The sequence below is a fragment of the Peromyscus leucopus genome, chromosome 4, assembly GCF_004664715.2.
Source record: "Peromyscus leucopus breed LL Stock chromosome 4, UCI_PerLeu_2.1, whole genome shotgun sequence".
Classification (NCBI taxonomy): domain Eukaryota; kingdom Metazoa; phylum Chordata; class Mammalia; order Rodentia; family Cricetidae; genus Peromyscus; species Peromyscus leucopus.
In genome coordinates, this window is record NC_051066.1 from 61663689 (window position 1) to 61689856 (window position 26168).

Here is a 26168-nt window from a genome sequence, read left to right on the forward strand (position 1 = left end):
GGTTAGTAGAAATCCAATATCAGCTGAAAATGGCAAAAGAAAAAATAGGAGAGAAAATAACCCCTTTTTGATTATTTATTTTAGAAATTTTATAATGTTTGATTTTGTAATGACTACAAAGAATGCTTTCCATTGTGTTTATTGGGGCACGTGTGCATAGGTGCGTGTACATGAAAGTGTATGTGTGTATTTGAAGGCCAAGGGTCGATGCTGGGTGACATTCATCAGGTACAGGCCATCTTGTGTTTTGCAACAAGGTATCTTAGTCTTTTTGGAACTTAGTGTGTCAGCTGGCTAGCAGTGGGTACCAGTGATCCATCTATCTCTTTCCCCCCAGTTCTGGGTTTACAATTGGATCCCACCATGCCTGGATCTTGTTCCACATAGTTTCTGGTGGTTAAAGTCAAGTTCCCATGCTTGTATGTGAGTTCTTTACTGGCTAGACTATTTCCCTTGCCCCTCAAAGGATCTGTTTTCTATGACATGTTGATAGCATTTAAAGACTGAACCTCAGCACTTAGACCACTTTCATCCAGTTTTCAGACACTGCTTTTGAACAGATCTGTATTCTTAGCTACTGAAGGTTATTTTATTAACATATCAATTAACAAAAATAAAATAGGGTTATTTCATTCTTAGTTTGTTCTTTATGCTCTATGTTTTAATGAAAATACCTCCATTAATAATTGTGCTTGAAAATTTCAACCCAACCTTATAGGTCTATATAAACTTTCTAAGTTAATTTCATGTCTCATTTTGACCTTCTTCCTTCCTTACTACTCTAATTTACCCAGCATGGACATATTGTCATGTAGACTTCAGTAGATATTTTTAACCAAAGTGTGTATAAATATTATTTTCTTTGTAAAATTTCAAAATTTTATGAAAATTAATAAAATATGTTAGCTTTGTCATAAGTTTTAAATAATATTCAGTAGTCAAGATTACTTCTTGTACTTTTCTCATTACAGATAGATTAGGTAAAGTCCATGGCTTGGTGTTGGTCACACATCACACTCCAGTATCTGTGCTTCACACTACTGCTCATTGCTCACCATTCACCTGTGTCCTCAGTGTTGAGTAGATTGGCTACAGCTCGCCTCTGCTACAAATAGTTCTGTGTGACAATTTTTCCGTGAGACATTTCTAGGAACAAAATTAATGAATTTGGGTGTTCCTTAGATGTCTGGGTCTTTTCAGATTCACAAACCAAATATGCTATTTCCCTTGTTTAGGGATAGGGTCAATAAAATGAAGAGAAGGAAGCCTCCCATAAGTTGTATTTTTAAGAAAAAAAAGCATAAAGGGAAAAATAATTTTTTTCTAAGCAACCAAGACCAAGTTACATTGACCCTAGGGATGACAACATTTGTAACATTCGAAAGTTAGTAGATTCAATTTTCTACATTGATGTAGTACAGGACTGCAGTCATATCATTTCAGAAGATATGAAACATTATTTGACAAAGGGTGACAATCTTTCTTGGGAGACATTAGAGAACATGAATGGGGAGGAACGATGTTACCCTGGTAAGTGGTTTCATAAAATTTCTGTAGTGAGCATTATCATGACCAAAAAGTTATAGTGCCTATAAGTGAAGGGATAATATAAGATTCCTGAAGTGACAAAATATACACACACACACATACATATGACCACTTGCAAAAGACCCTTGCTGTACACAAAATCCAGGAAAGCAAGAGGAGGACTAGCTGGGGAAAAGGAAGAGTTTTAGCAGGAGTTGGAGGTGATGACAGAAATTAATGAGGGGAGGGTATGATCACAATATTTTGTGCATGCATGAGAAACTATAAACCTCAACCAAACCAAAGTAAACCAAAACAAAACAACTAAGACAAAGAAAAACATTTTAGCCTGATTTAAAAATCTAAATGTAAATATAACAGAGCATGTTCATGTTCTTTATTAAGGAAATAACTTTGCCTAAAGGCTTGGAGAAACAAACAGACCAATTTCTTGGATGAAAATGCAGAATTGTGCCATTAATCTATAAATTCTCTGTAGTTCCAGTTACATACTTGAGAAAATTTTATGTTCAACTTGACAATTCTATGTGGAAATTGAATGGAAAATAAGTTGAGGGAACAACTTGTTCTGCCAGACAGCAGAAGTTATTATGAAACATTATAAACACAGCATGGGACTGGCTTGAGAATAGAAGAGCAGGTCGGTGAAGCTGAGAAAAACCAACTATGCAAGCTTCCAAAGCAAGGGGGCAACCAAGAGGCCTACCCAGCTCTGCTGCCTATAAACCACATAATGAGGAGCATCTAAATGTAAATGTAACCTAAATAGAGATATAAGGATTGCTGGGGTTGCTGGCCCCTAGCCTAGGCCCAGGTTAAATTAGAGAGCTCTTTTCAAAGGAATAAGAAGCAAGACATCCAGCATCTTCCTCTGGTGCACATACACACCCACTCAGACATATCCGTACACACCACTAAATAAAAGACTTCTATCATTTACACATAAAATTTTAAAAATGTACCCCTTTTGAAATACTCAACAGTACAAAAAGAAAAAAGATTGGAATTTAGTTATGCGAATTTGTTTTCAAAACACAAATAAATATTAAAGGTCCAGTATAGACAGTTTTTATAAATTAATCTAATAGAAAGTTTTATGAAAGTTATGAACAAGACAATTGTAGAAGAAAGAAAAACTAAATGTTCAACAGAAATGTATAAAGATATATAGCTCATCATTAATCACATATGAAAACTTCATTAAAATGTAATTTTATTCATCAATTTAAAGTACCAAGTTTTGGTGAGAATTGTGAATACACAAGAATGCATATATTTTTATTAGAAAAGTAAATTAGTTGTTATATTGAAGACAGTCAAAATAAACCTATGTTTTTACTGGCCAAATCTCCAGTATAAGGTAAATATTATAAATAAATTAATGACCACAATCAATGGTTGTTCATACTAATGTACATTTACATGCATGTTTGTACATGAATGTATACAAACATAGTAGTGCCCATAGTCTCAATTATTAAAGAGACGATTAAAGAAAAATCAGCTAGTGAACATCTGTAAATTTTTCCACATAACCCTGAATTCATCAAGTTTCAGAAACTGTCCTGTACTGAGCTTTCAGGGATGGCAGGCAGAGTTATGGGCATCTCCACAGGTGCTATGGTGAGTTTTGTATAGAACATGTCTGTAATGTTGGGTATACAGCACGCTAAGTTTGCATCTGCTGTGGGCTTCTCTGGCCCTTTGAAATACCATGAGATAAACAGAGCAGGGTAGCCGGGCGGTGGTGGCCCTTGCCTTTAATCCCAGCACTCAGGAGGCAGAGCCAGGTGGATCTCTGTGAGCTCAAGGACAGCCTGGTCTACAGAGTGAGATCCAGGACAGGCACCAAAACTACACAGAGAAACCCTGTCTCGAAAAAAACAAAAACCAAAAACCAACAAAACAAAACACCCCTCCCCCCCAAACCCAGAGCAGGGTACATCTGTGAAAAAATACAACCAGGGCTGCCATAATCACTTTGAATTAAAATAATACATAAGGTTTTGGGTAACAATTTTCTAGATATCAAGAAATAAGGCACATGAAAACACACACACACACACACACACACACACACACACACACACACACACACACACATGCATTGAGCACAATGAGGGTGTTTGATAACCAAATGAATTCTGGGAAGAGAACTGGGATGAGAATACCTGAGTGTCCTGAGTGAGTTAACCCTCTGATGAGTCCATACACTTCCAAAGCTTGTTCATTGTTCAGGTGTCCATGGACAAATAGATACACCTGGACTTGATTCTCACCCACAGCTTCATAGTGATAGAGGACTTGACTCTCTCTGGCTCAGTTTTGACTCCTGTAAAATGGATGGGGTCACAGAATTACTTAAGGCAACATGTTCATTGTTGTGATTAATGAAAGCAAATGTTTGGAAAAAAGGTTAACTTCATCTTACAGACTCATGTGTGGACCCTCAGATTAAGGCGAATATATACACTTATGGAAATGTGCCCACATCATATTGCACAGTGAGAAAAGGGTCTTGCAGTTTCATATGGACAGTGTGGAATATTCAGAATAAAAATTATTTTGAATTCATATATATGTATACAAAATAATACACTTTTACTTCTTTTCTAATTTTCCCTTTTTGATTTTTGTTACATTTTTCTCATACAATGTATTTTGATTATATTCTTTCCCCACTTTCCTACCCTCCCAACTTGGTGTTCTTTCCTCTCTCTCAAAACAAAACAAAACAAAAGGAAACCAAACAAATAAAAAAAAGCCAGTGAGGTGAAATATCTAGACAAAACAAATGAAACAAAAAAAAATGTACACAGATACACACATACACACATATATCAACAAGAATTCATGGGTCTGTTTCATGTTGGGGAACTATTCCTGGGCATGGGGCCTGCCCTGGAGTGTGGTTGATATACCCAGTGACATTCCATTGGAGAAAACTGATTTTCCATTTCCTAGCAGGTATCAATTACAAATAGCTTCTTGGTTAGGGGTGGGACTTTGTATCCATTTCCTTCTTTCAATGCTGAAATTTTGTCTGGTTTGAGCCTGTCAAAGTCTTGTTTGCTGTCACACAGTCTTTGTGTTCATATGTGTATCAGTCCTGTTGTGTCTGGAAGATGCTGTTTACATTCAGGACAGATAAAAATCTCTGATAATTAATTTAGTCATAGGGGTGGGAGAGAGAGAGAGAGAGAGAGAGAGAGAGAGAGAGAGAGAGAGAGAGAGAGAGAGAGAGAGAGAGAGAGAGAAACTGCAAACTCAGTTCTTCATCACTTTCATTTCATGATCACCCACCACAGGGTACTGAATGGGCGCTCAATACTCAGTTATACACATGCAAACAAAACACGAAGTCAGATTCATTCTGTCATTTAGTTATTTGATCCTTTGTTGATCTCATTCTCCCTGGACAATTCAGTGCAATTCAGTTTCCTCACTCTACTTCCAGGATGGCACCAGGGAGGAAGTGGAACATTCTGGAACTTAAGCTGAACCCCTTTTCATTTCACTACCTGCTGCAATGATGCACAGAAGATGTTGGCAACCCCACCAGTTTTGCTTTCTTTAAATTGCTTCCAGAATCTCTGTGCTGCAGGCACAGGCTGATTGCCTGTCATCAAGCCCTCTCTGAATGTTCCCTATCCAATAGGGAATTCATAGTTGGGGGATAAGGGATCAATATTCACTCCCTTGAGAAACTGTAGTGCCAGGAGCCGAGATGAAATTGGATAAACAATGTTCTGAAGTTATATGTTGCTGACCAAATTCAAAATTTTTTTAAGAGAGATTAGTTTTTTTTCTGTTATTTTTCTATGAACCATTAGCTTCGTTTTTGTTGTTGTTCTCCCTTATTATCAAATAAGTATTTGTTATTTCTTGTTACAAATCAGGCTAAACATTTTTTTCAAACATGAATCTAAGGAATTGTGCTTAGCTTTAAATATAAAGATTTGCTATTGAATTCATAAGAACCCAGGGCTTTCTGAAAAATGGAAAATATGACTCAAATTTAATGGCATTAGAGACAAAGCCTTTTGAAGAGAGAGCATCACATTGGCCATCATTTATTTACTTAAACAAAATATTAACCCCTGATTGTTTCTTTCTTTATTTGCTAGAAATTTACTGTAGACATCCCTACATAGAAAAAATGTTACACTTTACAGAAACATTTCAGCTAGAAACCTTTGAGATAAGGAACTTTGAATTGCATTTGTTTATAGTGCTCTTATGAAATCCAAGTTAATTGGTCTTCAAGGAACAAACTAACTCTAATGAACTTGTAGCTTTTAGCTTACCTAGCAACTCTAGAAAAGGAAGTTGTCAAATATGCTGGCTGGTTAGCCTTCAAAAAATGTCTGCCATACTCCAGCTATCCCATGTCTTTCAAATTAAGAGTAAGAAAATAATGGTAAGAGTAGAATGTCAACTATCTGGAAGCACTTTAACATGAAAACAAAGGCTTTCTGCCCTTAGAAATTCTGCACTTAAAAGGTGTTGGCCAGACCTTTGAATATGGAGCGGGGAATCCATTTCTCATACTATCTTACACTGAACTTGATTCAGTGCATGTGAAGTAGAGAGATTTTTTTTCAGGTTCTAAAATTGGCCTTTCTCCCATGGCAACTCTTAACTTCTTGCCTCAGGAACATCTCTTAAGCCACAGAGGATGACTTATCAGAGGGAGCATATATATTTGGATGGTAACAATACCCATAAATCTTCAGCCTCTTGGAGGGAAGTAGAACAAATGTCTTAATTCTTTGTCTTGCAGAGCAACACTTTTGAGATTTTTTTTTTAGTTTGTTTTTCGAGACAGGGTTTCTCTGTGTAGCTTTGCACCTTTCCTGGAACTCGCTTTGTAGACCAGGCTGGCCTCGAACTCACAGAGATCCACCTGCCTCTGCCTCCTGAGTGCTGGGATTAAAGGGGTGCGCCACCGCCGCCTCCGCCGCCGCCGCCGCCGCCGCCACCACCACCGAGGCTGAGGAATATTTTTTACTGTCCATTAACAACCTGGTAGAACTGAGTTCCAGTTTCATAGTTTGTAACCAAGACAAATAAATCACTCATGCTTGTGTTGTTCCTATCTATGTCTCCCTCTTCTTGCAGTTATTTTCTGTGCTTTTGGATTAAAACCTTCAAAAAATTCAATAAACTACACAATTTGAAAGAGTGGTTCACACCCACACACATCCACCCCCTCACAGTGCCATTTTAGACAGCATCCAAAATTCAGCAATCTCTATAACCTCATTTTATTTACAAACCTTGGGGCCTATATGACCACTCTCAGATTTGATATATCATACAACTCTTTTGAGCTAAATATTGACATCTCTGTTCTCCATTGACCTGGAACAGCAGGTCATTCTTCATTGACAGGCTCCTGAGAGAGAGGATCAGAAGACCAGAAGACAAGGAGATACAAAAGTTTGGGATCAGGAGGTATTGCATAAGCTATGTCTAATGGAAAGCAAGTTTATTAAGGAGTCCAGCATCTTATGTGTTATTTGCAGGGGAAAATAGGACAAAGTTAGTAGAAAGCTATCATACGATAGGAGGAAGCCAGCAGGAGGCTAACTAAGCAATGTTATACAAAGGGAACACAAGGTATCCCATTATCATACAGACTGACCACACTGTGGCCTTTGGCCTGCCAAGTCTAGTCTCTCCAGAGGAAAGTCTCTCCCAGGAACCAAAAGCTTAACTCCTTTGAGGCCCTGACCTTAGACTCAGACTGGGTCTTACCATGTCTGCCTCTGGGCAAAGACACAGAACTAGGTTCCTTTAGTCCTTACATCAAGGTCTCTGAGAAAGCCCTGGATTGGTCTGACTCAAAACTACACCAATATAATGGCATTAAGAAGTAACATCATTTTGATATGATCATGACTAGATCATAAGTCACATGAATTGTTTTGTCTGTTCTAAAGCTGTTTGTCTCAACAAAAATAATTTGCATGTCTTTTGTAAATGAATGACCAAGGATAAATTTTTAGTGCCATTCTTTCTAGATTATCTCACTTGGGATAGAAATAGAAAGTGTTTGTGGTGTTACAGTTCATAGGGAAGATTAGTGTAGATTGAAAATAAAGAAGTTGTTAGTGAAAAAAATAAGGGATAAAGTGCCATGGGTAATAATAATGGGAATGTGGGATGGAAGGGATAGTTTGAAATGCAAAACAGTTTAAAAATTAAAACATTTATTTCACATTCAGATTTTTGTAATAATTTGAATAGAATATACAAAAGACCTCATATAGGCAATTATTTATAGAATAAAATAATAAAATTCAATGTTAATATTTTTTATATACAGATAAGAGTTTCCTAGCCATTGAAGTTTTTTTTTAATTGAAAATATATTCTTCTTTCATATAATACTTCCTGACCACAGTTTCCTCTTCCTCTACTCTTCCTAGCCTCCTCCCTTCTCTCCCAAATCCACTCCCCTCTGTTTCCCTTCAGAAAACAGCAGGGCTCCAAGAGATAACAGTCAACAGGCCAAAACAAGATACAATAAGACAAGGCAAAAATCCCTCATAGTGAGGCTGGACAAGGCAACCCAATAGGAGAAAAAGAGTTTCAAGAGCAGTCAAGAGTCAGAGACACACCTGCTTCCACTGTTAGGAGTCCCACAAAAATGCCAAGCTAACAGCCATAAAACAATATGCAGAGGATATGGTGCAGATCTATGCAACCCCCCACTCCCCACTTACTACTTCAGTCTCTGTGAGACCATGTGAGCCCTGCTTAGTTGATTCAGTGGGCCATATTCTCCTGGTGTTCTCCATCCTATCTGACTCCTACAGTCTTTCCTCATCCTGTTCCATAGGGTTCCCTGATCTCCAAAAGGAGGGACCCAATGGAGACCACCAATATAGACTCTCCCCATAATGTTTATCTGTGAGTCTCTGCACCTGCTCTCATCTGCTGCTGGAAGAAGCCTCTTTGATGATGATGACCAGACAAGGCATGAATCTATGAGTAGAGTAGAATATCATTAGGAATCATTTCATTAATTTTGACAGTCGTGTTTTGTTTTACCCTAGGTCTATGGGCTCTCCAGTCTCTAGTTCCTGGCCATCCAGGCAGTGTAGGGCATGGGCTCCCTCTCATGGTGTGGGCCTCAAGCTAAACCAGATATTGCTTGGCCCCTCCCATAAGTTCTGCACCACCATTGCCATAGCACATCTTGCAGGCAGGGCAGGTTACAGGTCAATGGTTTTGTGGCTAAATTGGAGTCCAGGTTTCTCTTTTTGTAGCCTGCAGAGTACCTTCTCTCACCAAAGATCCTAGAATGCAGGGGTGAAGGCTCCATGAAGGCACCAACTCCATCACTCTACATTTAGTGAGCTGTGTTGATGCTGTTCTCTGCAACATACCCTCCCCACACTTGGTTTTTAGAGAGCAGCTCTCTGTTCTAGCATCAGCCAGACTTATTTGGGGATCTCCATGGGACCCCCTCAGCCAACAGCTTCACTAAATGCAACCCTGGCCCACCGCTGGAAAGCATTTAAGTATTTAAAAATATTTGAAAGGGTATTTCATGAAGTTTTTAAAAATATATTTGCCAATATCTACTATAATCTCCTTAAAGTCCTCTCCATGTTAGTATGAAACATAAATTTAAACTATGAGTTTCAAATATAAGTTTCAGACTATTCCCTATATTAAAGATCAGATGCATTAATGGGAGTGGTTGTCATTTAAGAACTCACTTCTTCACATTTCATAATTATTAAAATACAGTTACACAATTATTCTATTTGATATGGTAAATTTTTATTGTTGTGTATCAAATCTAAAGAACTTTTTCCTTGTCAGTTTTATAGCATCCTTTACTTCCTTGTTTCTTAAGCTATAGATCAGAGGGTTCAACATAGGAATCACAATGCCATAAAACACAGAGGCCACTTTCATATTCTCCTCAGAATTGTCAGAATGAGGCTGTAGGTACATGTAAGCAAGGGTCCCATAGAAAATGGTGACTGCTGTCAGGTGGGAGGCACACGTGGAGAAGGTTTTCTTCCTTCCTGCTGTGGAGGACATCTTTAGGATGGCGGCCATGATGTATATGTAGGAGAAGATAACAACCAATACAGTGAACATCAGGTTAAATCCAACAAAGATAACAAGAAGCCTGATGTTGGTGTCAATGTTGGAGCATGAAAGGCTGATAATTGGGGGGACATCACAAAAAAAGTGATTGATGTGATTTGATTTGCAGTATGACAAAGAAAATGTAAATCCTGTGTGTACTGAGGAATTTATTGATCCGATGAGATAGGAACCAGCTACCATCTGGATGCAGACTTTTCGGGACATGACTAAGGGATAATGAAGTGGTTTGCAGATGGCGACATAGCGGTCCACTGCCATAGCTGCCAGGAGATAGCAGTCACAAGTTGCAAAGATTGCATAGACCAGTAATTGCACTACACACCCTCCAAATGATATGGATTTGTCTTCTACTACAAAGTTTTGCAGCATCTTGGGGGTGATGGCAGAGGTGTAACAGATATCAACAAAAGCCAGGTGTTGTAGAAAGAAGTACATGGGAGTCTGAAGTCTGGAGTCAGTGTTGATGAGGAGAATCATCCCAGTGTTACCCACCATGGACGTCACATAGATGATAAGAAACACCATAAAGAGGACACACTGAATATCACCCTGGACCCCAAATCCCAGCAGATAGAAGCCCTTGACTTCAGTCCCATTTTCTTGTGTCATTGTCACCGAAAATCTAGAGAAGACCAAGAGGAGGGATAAAGAAGAAAATCTCAGTGATTTCTTTATATAACAGTTTGTTCTGCTTTGATTCATTTTATTTGAGTTGGCTCTTCCTCACAAGCACTCATAATATTTATCAGCTTCTAAATGATTTTCTATATCTATGATAAGAAGCTACTTTATAAGTCAGTGCATTTGAGCCATGATTCATTTTAAAATGGAGAATACTTCTTAGAAAAAGTCAAATTATCCCTATTTGCAGATGTGTTCAATACTCAAAAGAACATACAGATTACTAGAAAATCCTTAGATTTAGTAAACCCTTTCAATAATGTTGCAGGATACAAAATCAACACAAAAATTAGTAGTTTTTTAATATATGCAAACAATAAGCTTACTACGGAAGAACTTAGGAAAAATAACCATTCACAATAGACTTAAATGCATCTAGGATTAAATCTCAGCACAGAATTGAAATACTTCTATAATGAAAGCTAAGACAGTGTAGGAAGAAATTGAAGATACAGAATGACCATCCACACTTCTGGATTGGTAGAATTAATTTGTGAAAAGTCCATATTACCAAAAGCTATCTAGAGATTAAATGCAATTCCCATCAAAAGTCTAATTACATCCTTTACAGAACTAGGAAAAACAAAATTCATATGAAGAGACAAAGGCCAACTATGGTCAAAGCAATCCTAAGCAGAAGTGATACAACTAGAAATATAATCACACGTGACCTTGCTGTGGAACTAAAGTGACAAAGACCTGGTACGGCACAAAACTAGAAACATAAAGAGAATCCAGGAATAAATCCTGCAGCTATGACCACTTAATTTCTGACAAAGGTGTCAAAACATTCTGTGAAAAAGGTCTATCTAACAAATTGTGTTAGTAAAATTGAATGTCTACCTGCATAAGAAGAAAATCAGATTCATATTTTTTGCCCCATACAATATCATATCAAAGTAGTTCAAAGAACTTTGTCTAACTCTCAAATGGTAAAATAGAGGAAAACAGGGAAAATGGTTCCATGTATAGGCATTCACAAGGAAGTACCCAGAAGACCTGACAACTGAGGCTACATGAAATTAAAAAGCTTCTACACAGCAAAAGAGACTATTAGCAGAATCAACAGACTGAAATGGAAGAAAATCTTTTTCAGCTGTACCTCAGACAAGGGTATATAAAGACACAGGATATATAAAGAACTTAGGACATTAAACATTAAGACCCCCAAACTTCTAAGCAAAACACATTTTAACAAAGCTGGTGGAAAGTTCTTAGAAGAAATACAAGTGGTCAATGAGCACTTTAAAAGAGAGTTGAATATCCCTAGCTATCAGAGAAATACAAATTAAAATGACTGTGAGATTCCATCTCATTCTAGATAGAATAGTTAGTATCAAGAAAAGAAAGACAACAAATAATGCTGAGGAATGGGGAAAGAGAATCCTTATTCATTGCTTGTGTGAGTGTAACCTAGTAAAAATGTTTTGGAAATCAGTATGGACAGTTCAGAAAACTACAACCAATCAAAATGCAGAGTGTGGAGCCCAGTCTCAGTGGATGCATCTACAAAACACTTTTATGCTGAAGGCTCAGAGAACATTGCAGAAGAAGAGGCAGCAAGATTGAAAGAGCCAGAAGATCAGGGAGTTTGAGATGAGACTGTGTCTCCTAGTAACATCAGAAGTGACACCTATAAAGTCTCACCAACATGTTTGCCCAAACAGAAAATGAAAAAAAGATGACACCAATGGGCACGCCAGATTGGAAAAGGAAAAGCCCATGAGGCCTCAACCCTACACAGAGAACTACAGGCAACTGAGGAAAGTTGGGAGTGGGAGAGGTTGTCTTCTCTAGGGGAGAGCACACCAAATGGTTGTCCGTTGCCAAGTGATCATCCCTGAAAACATTCATATATGTAACAATATATGGACTAAACAGGTTATATTTAGAAATAAATGTATATACATATATGCTTTCAATAACAAAAAAGAGATCATGAATTTGAAGAGCATATGTGAGGGTTTGGAGGGAGCAAATGGAAAGAAGAAATGTTGTAGTTACATTATCTCAAAATAGAAAAGAAATAGAACTACTCTACGATACATCTACAGCACTCCTGAACATACATCTAGAGAACTATTACAGACACACTTACATATCCATGTTTATTGCTGTCATATTCGTAATAGCAAGAAAGTGAAACCATCCTATCATCAACAGACAAATGTATAATGAAATTATGGATATATGTAATATGAATATATGCAATGGATATATTGCATAATAATGAATGTATGAAATTTTATTTTATTCTTTAGTAGAAAAAAATTGTAGGTAAATGGATAAAACTGGAGAGAAAAGATACAAATAGTATAAAAAAGCAATCTACCTCCCAATACCTCAGGTGACTTTTGAAGGGAGATCTTTTCACAAATACTTGCAAATCTTAAACACATACACACACACACACACACACACACACACAGAGAGAGAGAGAGAGACAGACAGACAGACAGACAGACAGACAGACTTACATTACATAGTGTGATTGGCTGCTATAGCAAGAGGCCATTTCAGAATATGAAGTTATATAATCTATCATAAACAATCTAGAGAAGAAAATTACAGAATTATGTGAGCTTGTGGAAAAAGACATTTGGCATAATTCAACACTTGGTCATGACTTTAAGAAAAGGGACACCAACCCAGCCACAAAACCTTCAACTCACAACCTGCCCTGATTGCAAGATGTGCTGGGGGCAGTGATGGCTCAGAGTTTGTAGTGGGGCCAACCAATGACTAATCTAACTTGAGACTCATGCCATGAGAGGGAACCCATGCCTGACACTACCTGGATGGCCAGAGCCAGAAGCTGGATGGGCAGGAGACCTATAGTAGAACCAAACACAACTGATAAAAAAGAAAAAATGTCAATTAAATAATTCCTAAGGATATTCTGCTATGCTCATAGATGGATTCCTAGCCCAATCATCATCAGAGAGGCTTCCTCTAGCAGCTGATGGGAGCAGATGCAGAGACCCACAACTAAACGTTAAGCAGAGTTCAATGAACCCCACAGAAGGATGGTAGGAGCCAGAGGGCTTAAGGATACCAGAAGAACATGGCCCACAGGATCAACTAAGCAGGGATCATAGGGGCTCACAGGGACTGAAGTGGCAATTACAGAGCCTGCATGGGGGTCTATGCTAGGTCCTCAGTGTACATTCTGTGGTTGTTTTTGTGGGACTCCTAACAGTGGGAGTAGGGGAGTGTCTCTGACTCTTTTGTCTGATCCTAGAACCTTTGCTCTCCTATTGATTGCCTCATCCAGCCTTGCTATGAGGGTTTGTGCCTAATCTTACTGCATCTTGCTATGCTGTGTTTGGTGGATACCCCTGGGAGGCCTGCTCTTTTCTGAAGGGAAATGAAGGAGCATTGGATCTAGTGGAGAGAAGAGGTGTTGGCAGGAACTGGGAGGAGGGGAGGGGAAGGAGGCTTCTGTTGGGATGTGTTGTATGAGAGAAAAAGAAAAAAGAAAGAAAGAAAAAAGAGAAGGTTCAAAGTATGAATAGAAGGAACTTTCTCATTTCAATGAACATCTATAAATATGAATGCTTGCCTCTTTAGATAAACACATCATCATCACTGCCATTCCTTATGGTTATGGAAATTCTAGTTAGTAGACCAAATACTGGAGAAGAATAAAAATCATACATGTTAAAGAGGAATAAATAAACCTGTCTGCATTTGCAGGTGACATGAACAAAACAGAAGATCCCAAGGAGTTCATAGTTATCTTCCAGAGCTCACAAATCACTTTAGCAAAACTGCAGAATGCAAGATGATCATAGAGAAAACAACTCTGCATATTAACAAGGGAAGATGGAAGCTGAAACTAAGGTTTCATTTATAGTCATTTAAGTGGAATACTTAAGTATAAATCTAATCATATCTGCATAGGATTAGTATGATAAAACTCAGAAAACAATGATGAACAAAACCAAAGATCTACATAAGTAAACAAGCTATATGGGCTGAAAATCTCAGCATAATGTGATATTAATCCACTTAAAATTGACACACAATAGGACATAGTTCCTAATCTGTAAGATTTTTCTCTAGATATAGAATAAGGCTATTGTGTAATTTATGTGAAAGGAAAAAGTTGTTTGACGAAGCAAGACTTCCCAAAGAATAAAGTAACAAAGAGTAACAAGTCAGCACCCTGTTGTCAAGATTTATCCTGACACTGTATAAGTAAACACTGTGATGCTGGTGTATGGGCAGACACGCAGATGAGGAGGAGAGGGATCTCAGGTCTAGTCCATGAATTTTATAAAAATGCAAAAGTCATCAGTAGGATGCTAGAATGCTTGACTGTGTAAGAGAAAAAAATGAACTGAATATAAATCTTACATCTTAAATCAAAATTAACTCAAAATAGATCACATATTTAAAGCTAACACTAAAAACCATGACTTTTTAATAAAATAACAAGACAAAATTTAAAATCATAGAGCCTCTTAGATAATATATACAAAGGTTTCATTATGTTATCTAAGATGTAACAATTGAGAAAAATTAGGCAGTATAGGATAATAGGTAAAAATAAGTAAATGAAGCCTCATAAAATTTTAAATTAATTTTTGCTAAATAAAAATAATTAAGAGTATGAAAAGGCACAGTACACAGGAGAAAATATGTTCATAAAATATGTCTGAAAAGAAGATACCTAAGGCACATAAGGAACTCTCAAAAAATATTAAAGGTGTATAATATTCATGGTTTGTAAAGTGATTGGTAGGTTCGTTTTCATGTTCATTCATATAGTTTTCCAGACAATACTTAGATTCCAACTACTACGCATTTTATTACATCACCAGCGATGGAGAACAGCACCTTCCTGGTCTTGTGAGCCAGGCTGGACTCCGCTGAGGTCCTTTGCGTTGCCAGTTCCTTCCCACACTGCAGAGATGTGTAACTGTGGGAGAACAAGGGATTGCCTTGCTTTACTTACATCAGAGTGGCTCCGCCTCACTGCCTGCAGCTGGAGCAGGCTGATTGCCGACCAAGGCTCTCTTGAATGTTCTCTCCTCTTTGGGGAATTTATTGCTGGGGCCCAGGGGATCATTATTGGCTCTCCTGAGAATCTGAGGTTTCAAGGGCTGAGGCATCATTGGATAAATAACATTCTCTAGTGATTTTTGACTCTGAGGTGAATTTAAACTTTCTAGAGATGATAATAGTTTTGTTGTTTTTTCTAGAAAAATTTTCATGTTATTTGTTCCTTGTTTTTTGAAACAAAGTTGAAGTTTTTTTATTCTTCTTTCGTACATTACATTTTGACCACAGTTTCCCTTTCCTCAATTCCTCCTAGTACCTCCCACAACCCCTGTTTCTCCTAGATCCACTCCTCTTCCATTTCTCTCTCTCTCTCTCTCTCTCTCTCTCTCTCTCTCTCTCTCTCTCTCTCTCGGGCAGGCCTTCCAGGGATATCAATTAAACGTGGCTAAGACTAGGCACAAACCCTCATATCAGGGCTGGATGAGGCAACCCAGCAGGAGGAAATGGGTCACCAGTTCAGGCAAGAGTCAACCCCCACCCCCCACTGTGAACATAAGAACACCAAGCCAACAACCATAACATATATGTAGAGGACCTAGCCCAGACCCATAAAGGATCCATGTTTGTTGCTTCAGTCTCTGTGAGCCCCTATGAGCCATGCTTAGTTGATTCTATGGGCCTTGATCTTGTGGTATCCTTGACTGCTCTGGGTCCTAAAACCCTTCATACCCATTTCTGCAAGGTTCCTCTGGCTCTACCTAATGTTTGGCTGTGCATTTCTGCATCTGCTGGATGATGCCTCTCTGATGACAACCGGACTAGCCACTGATCTATGAGTACAGCAGAATAGGAATGATTTCATTGACTTTTTTTCTCTCTTGCCCAGCCACAAAACCTTCGACCTACAGTCTGTCTTGCCTGCAAGATGTGCTGGGGTAATGGTAGTGCAGAACTTGCGGGAGTGGTCAACCAATGACTGGTCCAACTTGAGACCCGTGTCCCAAGAGGGAGCCCACATCTGGCATTGCCTAGATGGCTAGGAACCAGAGGTAGGACAGCTCAAAGTTGAAGTTTTTTTTTTTTTTTTTTTTTTTTTTTTTTAAGAAAAAGCTTTTAACATAGATTTAAATATGGACACTAAGAGAGAGAGAGCCAGAAATTATTCTTTAACACTGATGACTTTTTTCTTTATTATGAACACCTTTGTGCATCTTTGCCTATGTCAAAGAGCCCATGTTTAGTTGTATATAAAATCCCCATCAATATAATTGGTAAAATAAAAGCTGGCCTTATGTAAAACAGAAAATTTGAATGTATTCTAAATTTGAAGGCATATGACATTCAGTTTGACAAAGAGATATAGTGTTACATTAATCAATTCTGTAGTATCACATTGGTCATTGTCCATTTAAAATTTTATACTTGATTTTTTTCTTCCTTTTCTAAAAAAAATTAAATATAAAAACATTCCTATGCAGAGACATTTATTCTACTTTTACTTTACTAAATTAGAATATTTCATATAACTTTCTGTGGAATGAGACTGTGAATTTCACATACCTTGAACTTTGCTATGATTAAACATTTAACTTAATGGCTACAGACAAAGCTGTTCTCAATGAGCTTGTGGCTCTTTGATTAGTTGGTAACTGAATGAAGAGAAAAGGGCTAATGAATTGACATTCAGCAGTCCTCATTGATGGCTCCAATCCCAATTAGGAATTCGATTGCTCATAGACAATCAAATATTGGCTTGAATGCAGAGATTTATTTTTCTTTTAAAACAAATGTTTGAGAGTCAAGATTAGTATGTTTGTGGTTTCCCTAGTGTTTCTTATACGCTGGTTGCCTCACAATCCAATGTGTCTACTGCAGCTTGATAATAACCCACAAAGAGAATAGAGTGACAGCCATATCTGTAACCTGGCCCAAGAGACAAAAATTTTCCATACCACTCAGCTGTCTTGTACTTAGTGCCATTGGTTAGGTCTGTGTAACACAGAGCAACAAAATCTCTCTCTTATTTCACACCCCATCAGCACTTGATTTTAGAGTATTTGTAGTTGATAGTTTTGTTTATCCCTCTATATGTCTTTATGTTGTGGCACCTCCCTTCTAGCGTTATGAGTTTCTGTCTCTTAAGCTATGGAAGGGAGTCATCACAATTATGATGTATGTGTGGAGATATTAACATCTACAAACTGTCATCCAATGAAAGAGGAGAGCTGATGGAATATCTTTTCCAGATGAGACTCAATGTATACTTCATAGTTTACCAGAATCCCTTGTAGATTTCATCATAACCTAAGTAAGCATTTTCTCCTTTTATATCTTTTATCTACTCTATTGGCTAGCTAAGAAAATCAGTTTCAAAAGGTCAATAAAACTACACATTATGAAGAAATAGTTTCCACAGAAGCCATTTTTCTTCATACGTCACCCAAAAGGTAGTGGCTTCATTGGACACATTTTAAAAAACCTTTTTATTGATTCTTTGTGAATTTAATATCATGTACCCCAATCCACTCATCTCCCCGTCCCTCAATATCTGCCTTCTGTTCTTGCAACATCCCCCTGCAAAGAAAACAAAAAATAAAAATAATAATAAAAAAAAAACCAAATTAGCTTGTTGTGGAAGCTGTGATGTGTCATGGTGTGTCGCCCAGTCTGCCCTTTTGCCCAAACAGCTTTCCTTGCAAATGTTCATTAAAATGAGTCAAATGAGTCATTGGTCCAGTTTAAGGCCTCTGGCTTCTGCTACGCTATCAATACTGGATCCTTTGGTTCTACAGGACTGGTCCTTCACACGCTCCAGCAGTTCTTAGATGGGGTAGATGCTGAGGTGGATCAACTCAAAGCCCTGGATCTGGGCCTGGGTGGTAGCTGAGTTGGTCAGCCTACCAGCTCTCCTATGGCCATGCCACTAAGGCCAGCTCTCCCTGCTTTGCCCAGGTGAGGAGTGGAGCTGGCTCTACTGCCTGTGGTAACTGGCTAGTGGCAGGACAGGCTCTCTGGCTCTCAAACCATAAGAGATACCTCTTACACTGATTCCAAGTTCGTTCAGGATGCTCCAAAATGACTCTTATATAATATTTCACTGGAATATCTCAAAGAACGTTAGTGTCATGGACCAAATGTTTATGTCTCATCACTTACCTCAGTACCTATGCTGAAACCCTAACACGGAATGTGTCAGTATTAGAAAGTGGAGTTGTTGGGTGTACATGAAGTCAAAAGGTTGGAACCCTAATGAATGAGAATTGTGTCTCTAAGTTCCACAAGAAAAGCTCTATTTCCTTCTCTCCCTCTGCTGCTGAAGTTATCACTGGAAGTTGTTAGTCTGCAAGTCAGACGTGAACGCTCACTAGAGCCTACTCAGGTTGTTGCCCTAATTCCAGGCTTTTACTCTCCAGATCTGTGAGGAATACATTCCTGTTGCTTAGAAACAAACTAGGCTATAGTAACTTGTTATAGCAGCCCAGACTCTCCAAGACTGAAAATTTTACACAGACTGAAGGGCATCTGTTTCAAGTGTTTAAAAATAGAAAAGCAGTCTTGGATGTAGGTAGTGAGTAGAGGCTGGGGGAATTTTGAGGTGCTGTGGAAAAAGTAAAACAGTTAACACCAGGACTGATGAGACATATGGAAAAATTTTTGTTTCTTACTGGAGCTTAATTAAGAAACCATGTATAATATATTGGCAGAAACATGATAAGTATGATGTTCATGAGGAAGTCTCTCAGTGTGAGTTTGAAAGGCAGTTTTTCCACCCCACCCCTAAAATATTCAGAGGGTAGTATAAGGGACCAAAGGAGATGGTTCCTCAACTTTAGAATATCAGAACTCACCTCCAAGATTCAATAGTTTCTTAGGGTCCATTACTTCTTCCTTACTCCTCCACTCTCTTTTGTGCAGTAGGAATGTCTTTCTTATCAGTGTGTGTGTGTGTGTGTGTGTGTGTGTGTGTACTTCTGTTTCTGTGTAAACCAATGTTGGGTTGTTAACAGAAATATGGATGAAGGATTACCTACAAAAGCAGGGACTACTCAAAGGCAGCTGCATCACCGAAAAGCTCACCAACAGACTGGGTGACAACTCAAGAAAGCTACATCCCTGCAGTTCTCTGCACAACTTGTGTGCAGCTTGTAGATCAAGGAGTCTCTTCTGGGTAGCTTGGATGGTCTAACACCCCCTTCTAGGTACTTGTGTCTCCTTCTCCCTCCCCAGCAACTGTCATTTTGAAGCACATACTGACCACTTTCTCAGATTCATAGTTGGAAAAGAATTTAGAACAAATAATTTCATGAAACTCACCTGTATTTTATGTAGATGACATTGAGACAAGTATTTGGACATTAGACTTGTGAAGTTGATATGTAGCAAACACATTGGCATTGTTATAATGGAAAGAAGACATTTCACATGTGAGATGGATATGAATTTTAGGGGAGAAGAGGACTTTTACATCTCCTGGAAATTCATTACTCCATAGTGCCACGATTTTTGGAAAGTAAACACACAATGATCATGAAGTCCTCCTGAATGGATGTAGAGAGCTCACAAGCTTCTTTTTGGCCAAACAAAGACACAATGAGATGTGAATAACTGTGACCAGGAAAAACATCCTTACCAGAATCACCTCTGCCACTTGATTTTGGATTCCAGCTTTTGGAACCATGAGAAAGAGAATACTGTTGTTTATAATCCACCCAGTCAATGATATTTTGCTATAGATTGCCTAATAAAACCATGGTAAACAGTATATAGACAAGCACATTTTTATTACAACAAAAAGAATGAAAATACAAACCAGATAAAGGAAGAGATGCCTGGAGCAACGCCTCATATTTGTGCAAATATAAAACTTCCTTGTCCTTCATGATGCTTTGCTCTGTTGAAACCAAATAGAGATAGATGCACAGTATTGTCAATCCAGGGAATTCACCTGTGTCTTTGGCATCCAGAATTTTATTGAGGCTTGGTAGCATGCTAGCAACAAGGATAATCTTTATACACAAGCTGTACAGTTAATACCTCCATCCTTCACTTCCTCTGGAGTTTGAAATTGCTAAAGAATATCTCAAACTCCCATAAGAAACCACTATCCAAAGTCCTAGTCCTCTAAGCAAACAACTCACTCTTGTTAGGCAGGATATTGCATCAATTTAGAGATCACCTCCTAGGAGCTGAGGGTACATGCCAGACATTTTAAATGGTAAGTTTAATTCTTCACAACACTTTCTCAAGACACATAACCTTGATTAAAATCAAGACCATGTCTCAGGTATGAAAACCGAGACACATATCAGCTGCTTGAGTTACTATCTAATTCTTGTCTCGTTATTTTCCCCTTAAAATCACAGATGTTTTTCATGGAGGAATGATAAACACACAGAGCACAGACACTGGTTGTATTTTGCTATAGCAGTGACCATACACATGGAATGATAAACACATTGTCTTTCTGCCTGTGTAGGTATTCTTTTTCTCCCTGTCACTCTTATTCCAGGATATTTGGTACATAATACCATATTTATTCTCTCAGGGTTTAGATTTATAACTTTTTGTTTGTTGTTTGAGAGAGGGTCTTTCTCTGTAGTTCTGGCTGTCCTGGAACTCATTATGTAGACAAGTTTGGTCTCAGACTCTTAAAGATCTGCCTTCCTTTGCTTCCTGAGTGCTGGGATTAAAAGCATGCACCACCATTGCCTGCCTAGATTTATAATTTTTATGAAGTTAGCTATAATTGCTGATGACTCCCTTGTAATCTCCCCCACTCTGTGCACGTGCATGCATATTTGGTATTCTTCCTTGTTTTTGAGACAGAAATTGATCTGCACATGACTGAAGAATTTAGGCTGGGTGGCTGGCATAAAGTCCCAGAGATCCACTCTCTTGGCCTCTCTAGAGCCAAGATTACAAACGCATTCCACTAAATGCAACTTTTTCATGTGAGTTCTGGGATTAAAACTCAGATTTTTTTTCTTGCAACACACGAACTTTATTGAATGGTCACTCAAGGCCCCCTTTCCAATTCTGAATGAAGACTTGAGGGTCTACAGTAATATCAGGAACTGTTGTTGGATCTCATAAACCATGAGCTGCCATCATGAGTTTGTTGTAGAAGAGGTTTAGGCACTACATATTCTCTCTCAATGGTCATATTCAACTCATTTGTGTGCATGCTTTGTTTATTCATTTAAAAGAAGCTGTATTGGAGGCAGAAAAGAAGGCTCAATAGGTTGGGACACTGACTGCTCTTCCAGAGGACCTGGATTTTATTCTCAGCACTGTGTAGTGGGTAGCCATTCCAGCTTTGGTTTGGAAGTTTCAACCCCCATTGAGGCTTTGGTAACTGTCACACCTACAAGGCAGGGCCGAGAGAGGACCTTGAAACGCAAGATCTGGATGTGCCGGTTCTCTTGGTTCCTGAACCCTGGATGCTAGAGATAAGGTAGACTGAGCAGAGTTCTCCAGAGGACACTGCCGGTCTGTGCCACACCTTTCCCAGACCCTGTTACCTATCTCTTCACTTGTAAGTTACTCCACAAAATAAACCTCCCTTTTAACCATGTGGAGTGGCCTTAATAATTTCACCAATAGCCCTGACCTGACAGTTCACAACTATCTACAAGTCCAGTTTGAGGGCATCTGAAGCTCTCTTCTGGTACCAGACATGCAAATAGTGCACGGACATGCATTCAGGTAAAAATACTCATACACATAAAGCAGGATGGTTGAGCTGGGGGAGAAACAGAGTGGGAGAGCAATAAAAGAGATATCTTGATAGAGGGAGACATCATGGGATAAGGAAGAAACCCGGTGCTTGGGAAATTCCCAGGAATCCACAAGGATAATCCCAGATTAGACTACTAGCAATAGCGGTGATAGTGCCTGAACTGGCCTACCCTGGTAATCAGATTGGTGAATACCCTAAGTGTTACCATAGAGCCTTCATCCAGTAACTAACGGAAGAAGAAGCAGAAATCCACAATCCAACACCAGGCCGAGCTCCAGGAGTCCAGTTGAAGAGAGGGAAGAAGAATTATAAGAGCAAGGTGAGTCAGGACCATGATGGGGAAATCTACAGAGACAACTGAGCCAAGCTCATAGGAACTCACAAACTTTAGAGTGACAGCTGTTAAACCTGCACGAGACCAGACTAGGTCCTCTGTTTGATGGTCCCTGGCAATATGATCAGGATCTATCCCTGGTGCATGAGCTGACTTTCTGGATCCCATTACCTATGGGTGGATACCTTGCTCACCCTTGATGCAGCAGGGAGGATCTTTGTTCTGCCTCAACTGAATGTACCAGGATTAGCTGTCTCCCTAGGGGAGAATTTAGCCTGTTTGAGGAGGGGATTAGGGTTGGGTGGGTGGGGGAAGCCAGGGGTGTCGGGAGGGGGAGGAAGGATGATAGGGGGATCTGTGATTGGTATGTAAAAGGAATAAAAATATTTTAAAAAAAGGAAAAAAAGAAAAACTAGTAAGTTCCTGAAATTTAATAAACATGGAGGGTATAATAATGAGTACTTTGTTTTAACAGAGATCAAGTGGCTAGTTTTTGAATATGCATCTATGGTTGGTATATAACATAGACTGATCAAGGTGTACTCTGAAAAACAGTTTACTCTGAGTGACAATCTACTGTTTTACAATGGGTCTTTCCTATATTCCTTCAGATCATTGATGTGAAGTACAATATGGTACTACAACTTTCCTGCTAACAGTTGCTTTTTGACTTAAAATGTTCCTTGGTTCCACTGGGATTCCTATCAAGTTTCTGTAGCTATTTGTCAAAACAAAAGATCCATATGCCTTTTTGAAATGGATATCTAACAGTAAGTTTTTAGATTAATTCATTTAAAATTATCTCTATTGGAGACAGAAATAGAATATGTTCCCAGTAGTTCCCTGTCCCAGAGACAGAGATAATTATATTAAGAGGATGACTGATGACATAAATAAGTACTCTCAAATACCAAGGAAGGTAGCAAATGTATAAATATCGAGCAGAGATGATAGCTTGGGTAAAAAGATGCTTTGTAAATAGGGAAATTTAGGGTTATTTGCAATAATTTGGACAGAATTAGCAATGGACCCCATTGTAGATAATTTAGAGAACTGTTTAAATGATAGGAATATAATGACTTAATTTTGATAATGACAATATACAAGGAGGGATTTTGTATGCACTTAAAATATATTTGCAATAATACTTTTTCAGATGTACATGTAATTCTTAGCATTTGAATAATCTCCATGAATTCTTCTCATCAGAAGTAGAGATGTTTCAAATGTTCTAGGACGAAAAAGTCTCTGGACATGATTTCAAAGGTCATTGTTTTCCATTTCAAAATTACTAAATGAGCTACAGTGATGGTTTGTGGACAATATAGGTGAATTTCAGCTGCAGTAACATACCTCTACTTGTAATATGATGTACTGAATTTTAATAATTTAAATCCAATTTAAAGAACCTTTTCCCTGTGGCTTTTATAGCATCTTTGACTTCTTTGTTTCTCAAGCTATAGATCAGAGGGTTCAACATGGGAATCACAATGCCATAAAACACAGAGGCCACTTTCATATTCTCCTCAGAATTGTCAGAATGAGGCTGTAAGTACATGTAAGCGAGGGTTCCATAGAAAATGGTGACTGCTGTCAAGTGGGAGGCACACGTGGAGAAAGTTTTCTTTCTTCCTGCCGTGGAGGACATCTTTAGGATGGCAGCCATGATGTATATGTAGGAGAGGATAACGACCAACACAGTGAATGTCAGGTTAAATCCAACAAAAATTAAAATTAGCATGAAGTTAGTGTCGTTGTTGTAGCATGAAAGAGTGACAATTGGGGGGATGTCACAGAAAAAGTGATTGATTTTTGACTTGCAGAAGGACAGTGAAAATGTAAACCCTGTGTGTACTGAGGAATTTATTGATCCCATGAGATAAGAACCAGCTACCAACTGAATACAGATTTGCCGAGACATGATTATGGGGTAGCGAAGGGGCTTACAGATTGCCACATAACGGTCCACTGCCATAACAGCTAGGAGGTAACAGTCACTGGTTGCAAATATTGCATAAATAAATAATTGTATTAAACATCCCTTAAAGGTTATTGATTTATCTTCTACTATGAAGTTCTGCAGCATCTTGGGAGTGATGGCAGAGGTGTAACAGATATCAACAAAAGCCAAATGTTGTAAGAAGAAGTACATAGGGGTCTGAAGTCTGGAATCTGTGTTGATGAGAAGGATCATCCCAGTGTTACCCACCATGGACATCACATAGATGACAAGAAACACCATGAAGAGGACACATTGAATATTGTGTTGGACCCCAAATCCTAGAAGATAGAAGTCAGTGACTTCGGTGTCATTTCCTTGTGTCATGGCTATCAAGAGTCTATAGTTGACAAAGAAAAGGAGAGAAATAAGAAAGAAAATATTTCATCAGATTTAAGAAAAGTCCTTATTTTTCACTCCATTCTTTACTTTGATATCCATAATAAAAACTCACAAATGGGTTTGTTGCTTTGAATGTGTATTTCAGCAACGGATTCATTTAAAGTAATGCCTGCTTCACAGAAAAGTCAATTTTGAATATACAGTTCTAAGAAATATAAATCTCATACTTTTCTATTCTATGATACATGCATCTATAATTGCATAAGACAATATACAAATATAATTTTGACCACAAAACCCTATATAATTTTTACACATTTATCTTTTTAGTCTCTTAATTGTGCTTCGAATTCTTGAAATGAGTAATGAAAAAAGTTTTGAGACATTTCTAAGGTCTACACAATTTTGTTGGCTTCATGACAGTTTTGTACTTGTTTGTGCTAAAAGAATTCCCTCATTTTATATTTATAAGAGGCTGATTTGCATTTCCCATGGCACTAAATGATTTTCTTTTTAGCTATTACCAAGGTTAAGGGAAAACCATGTGCTAACACTTTGATCTACATATATTGGTAGCTTATTTTTAAATCACACTTTTTTTTCTTACAGAACTTTAGCACCTGACTGGGTATAGAGCCAAGGTGTGTTCATATGTGGTCTTTTATACAGTGTAGAACTTTCAACTCCATGATTCAGTATCTTTACAATCATTCCATTTTAGATTGTAAAGCATTGCTCAAGGTGGAATAGTCTATCATCACCCTTAGTATGGTAGAAATTGGTTCCTGGCCCACCGATACACCTGTCTTTTCTTCAGGGAACAGGAGGGAGTTGCAGTTCCAATCACACTTGTACACTGAGATGATTTCAAAGCCCATGGTCATGCTACTAGACTCTGTCCAGCAGGACACTAACAAAGGTGATGCATGAGACATCTATGGCTCATCTAGGCCTCTTCTCTCCATTCCTATGGAAACTGAAATTATACAAATCTCCACTTTTTTTATTCCTCATCTGCTACATGGATCAACATTTAAGAAAGTTTTGTAAGCAATATATTAGGGTGGCTGGATACCAGAAAGGACATCAGGTTAAAATTTGAATTTTATCAAATAACATAATTTTCACTATAATGGGCCTTTGATTTTTAAGGGGCAATTAAAAGTAATGTTGTTTATTTTCATATGACATTCAACTTCTATTCAGTATCATGTATTTTTTATTTATGAAGTCTGATATCCTGCTTCTGTTGCTTTTTAAAGCCTACTTCAGATGTAAAACAGATATCAACAAAAGGCAGATGTAGGAACAAGTCCATGGGAGTCTGAAGTCAGGATTCTGTGTGAATGAGGGGGATAATCTCTGTGTTACCTGCCACGGAA

General features: G+C 38.3%; 2 protein-coding genes across 2 annotated transcripts; both read right to left on the reverse strand.

The window, feature by feature from the left end:
• Positions 1 to 9345: 9345 nt before the first annotated feature.
• LOC114710151 (putative olfactory receptor 5AK3) lies at positions 9346 to 10293 on the reverse strand. The gene has a single exon (XM_028894241.1). The coding sequence runs from the start codon at positions 10291 to 10293 to the stop codon at positions 9346 to 9348; it is 948 nt and encodes a 315-aa protein (XP_028750074.1).
• Positions 10294 to 23826: 13533 nt separating this feature from the next.
• Positions 23827 to 24771, reverse strand: LOC114710154 (putative olfactory receptor 5AK3). Its single transcript, XM_028894244.1, has one exon. It carries the CDS (start codon positions 24769 to 24771, stop codon positions 23827 to 23829), a length of 945 nt encoding a protein of 314 aa, XP_028750077.1.
• Positions 24772 to 26168: the final 1397 nt, after the last annotated feature.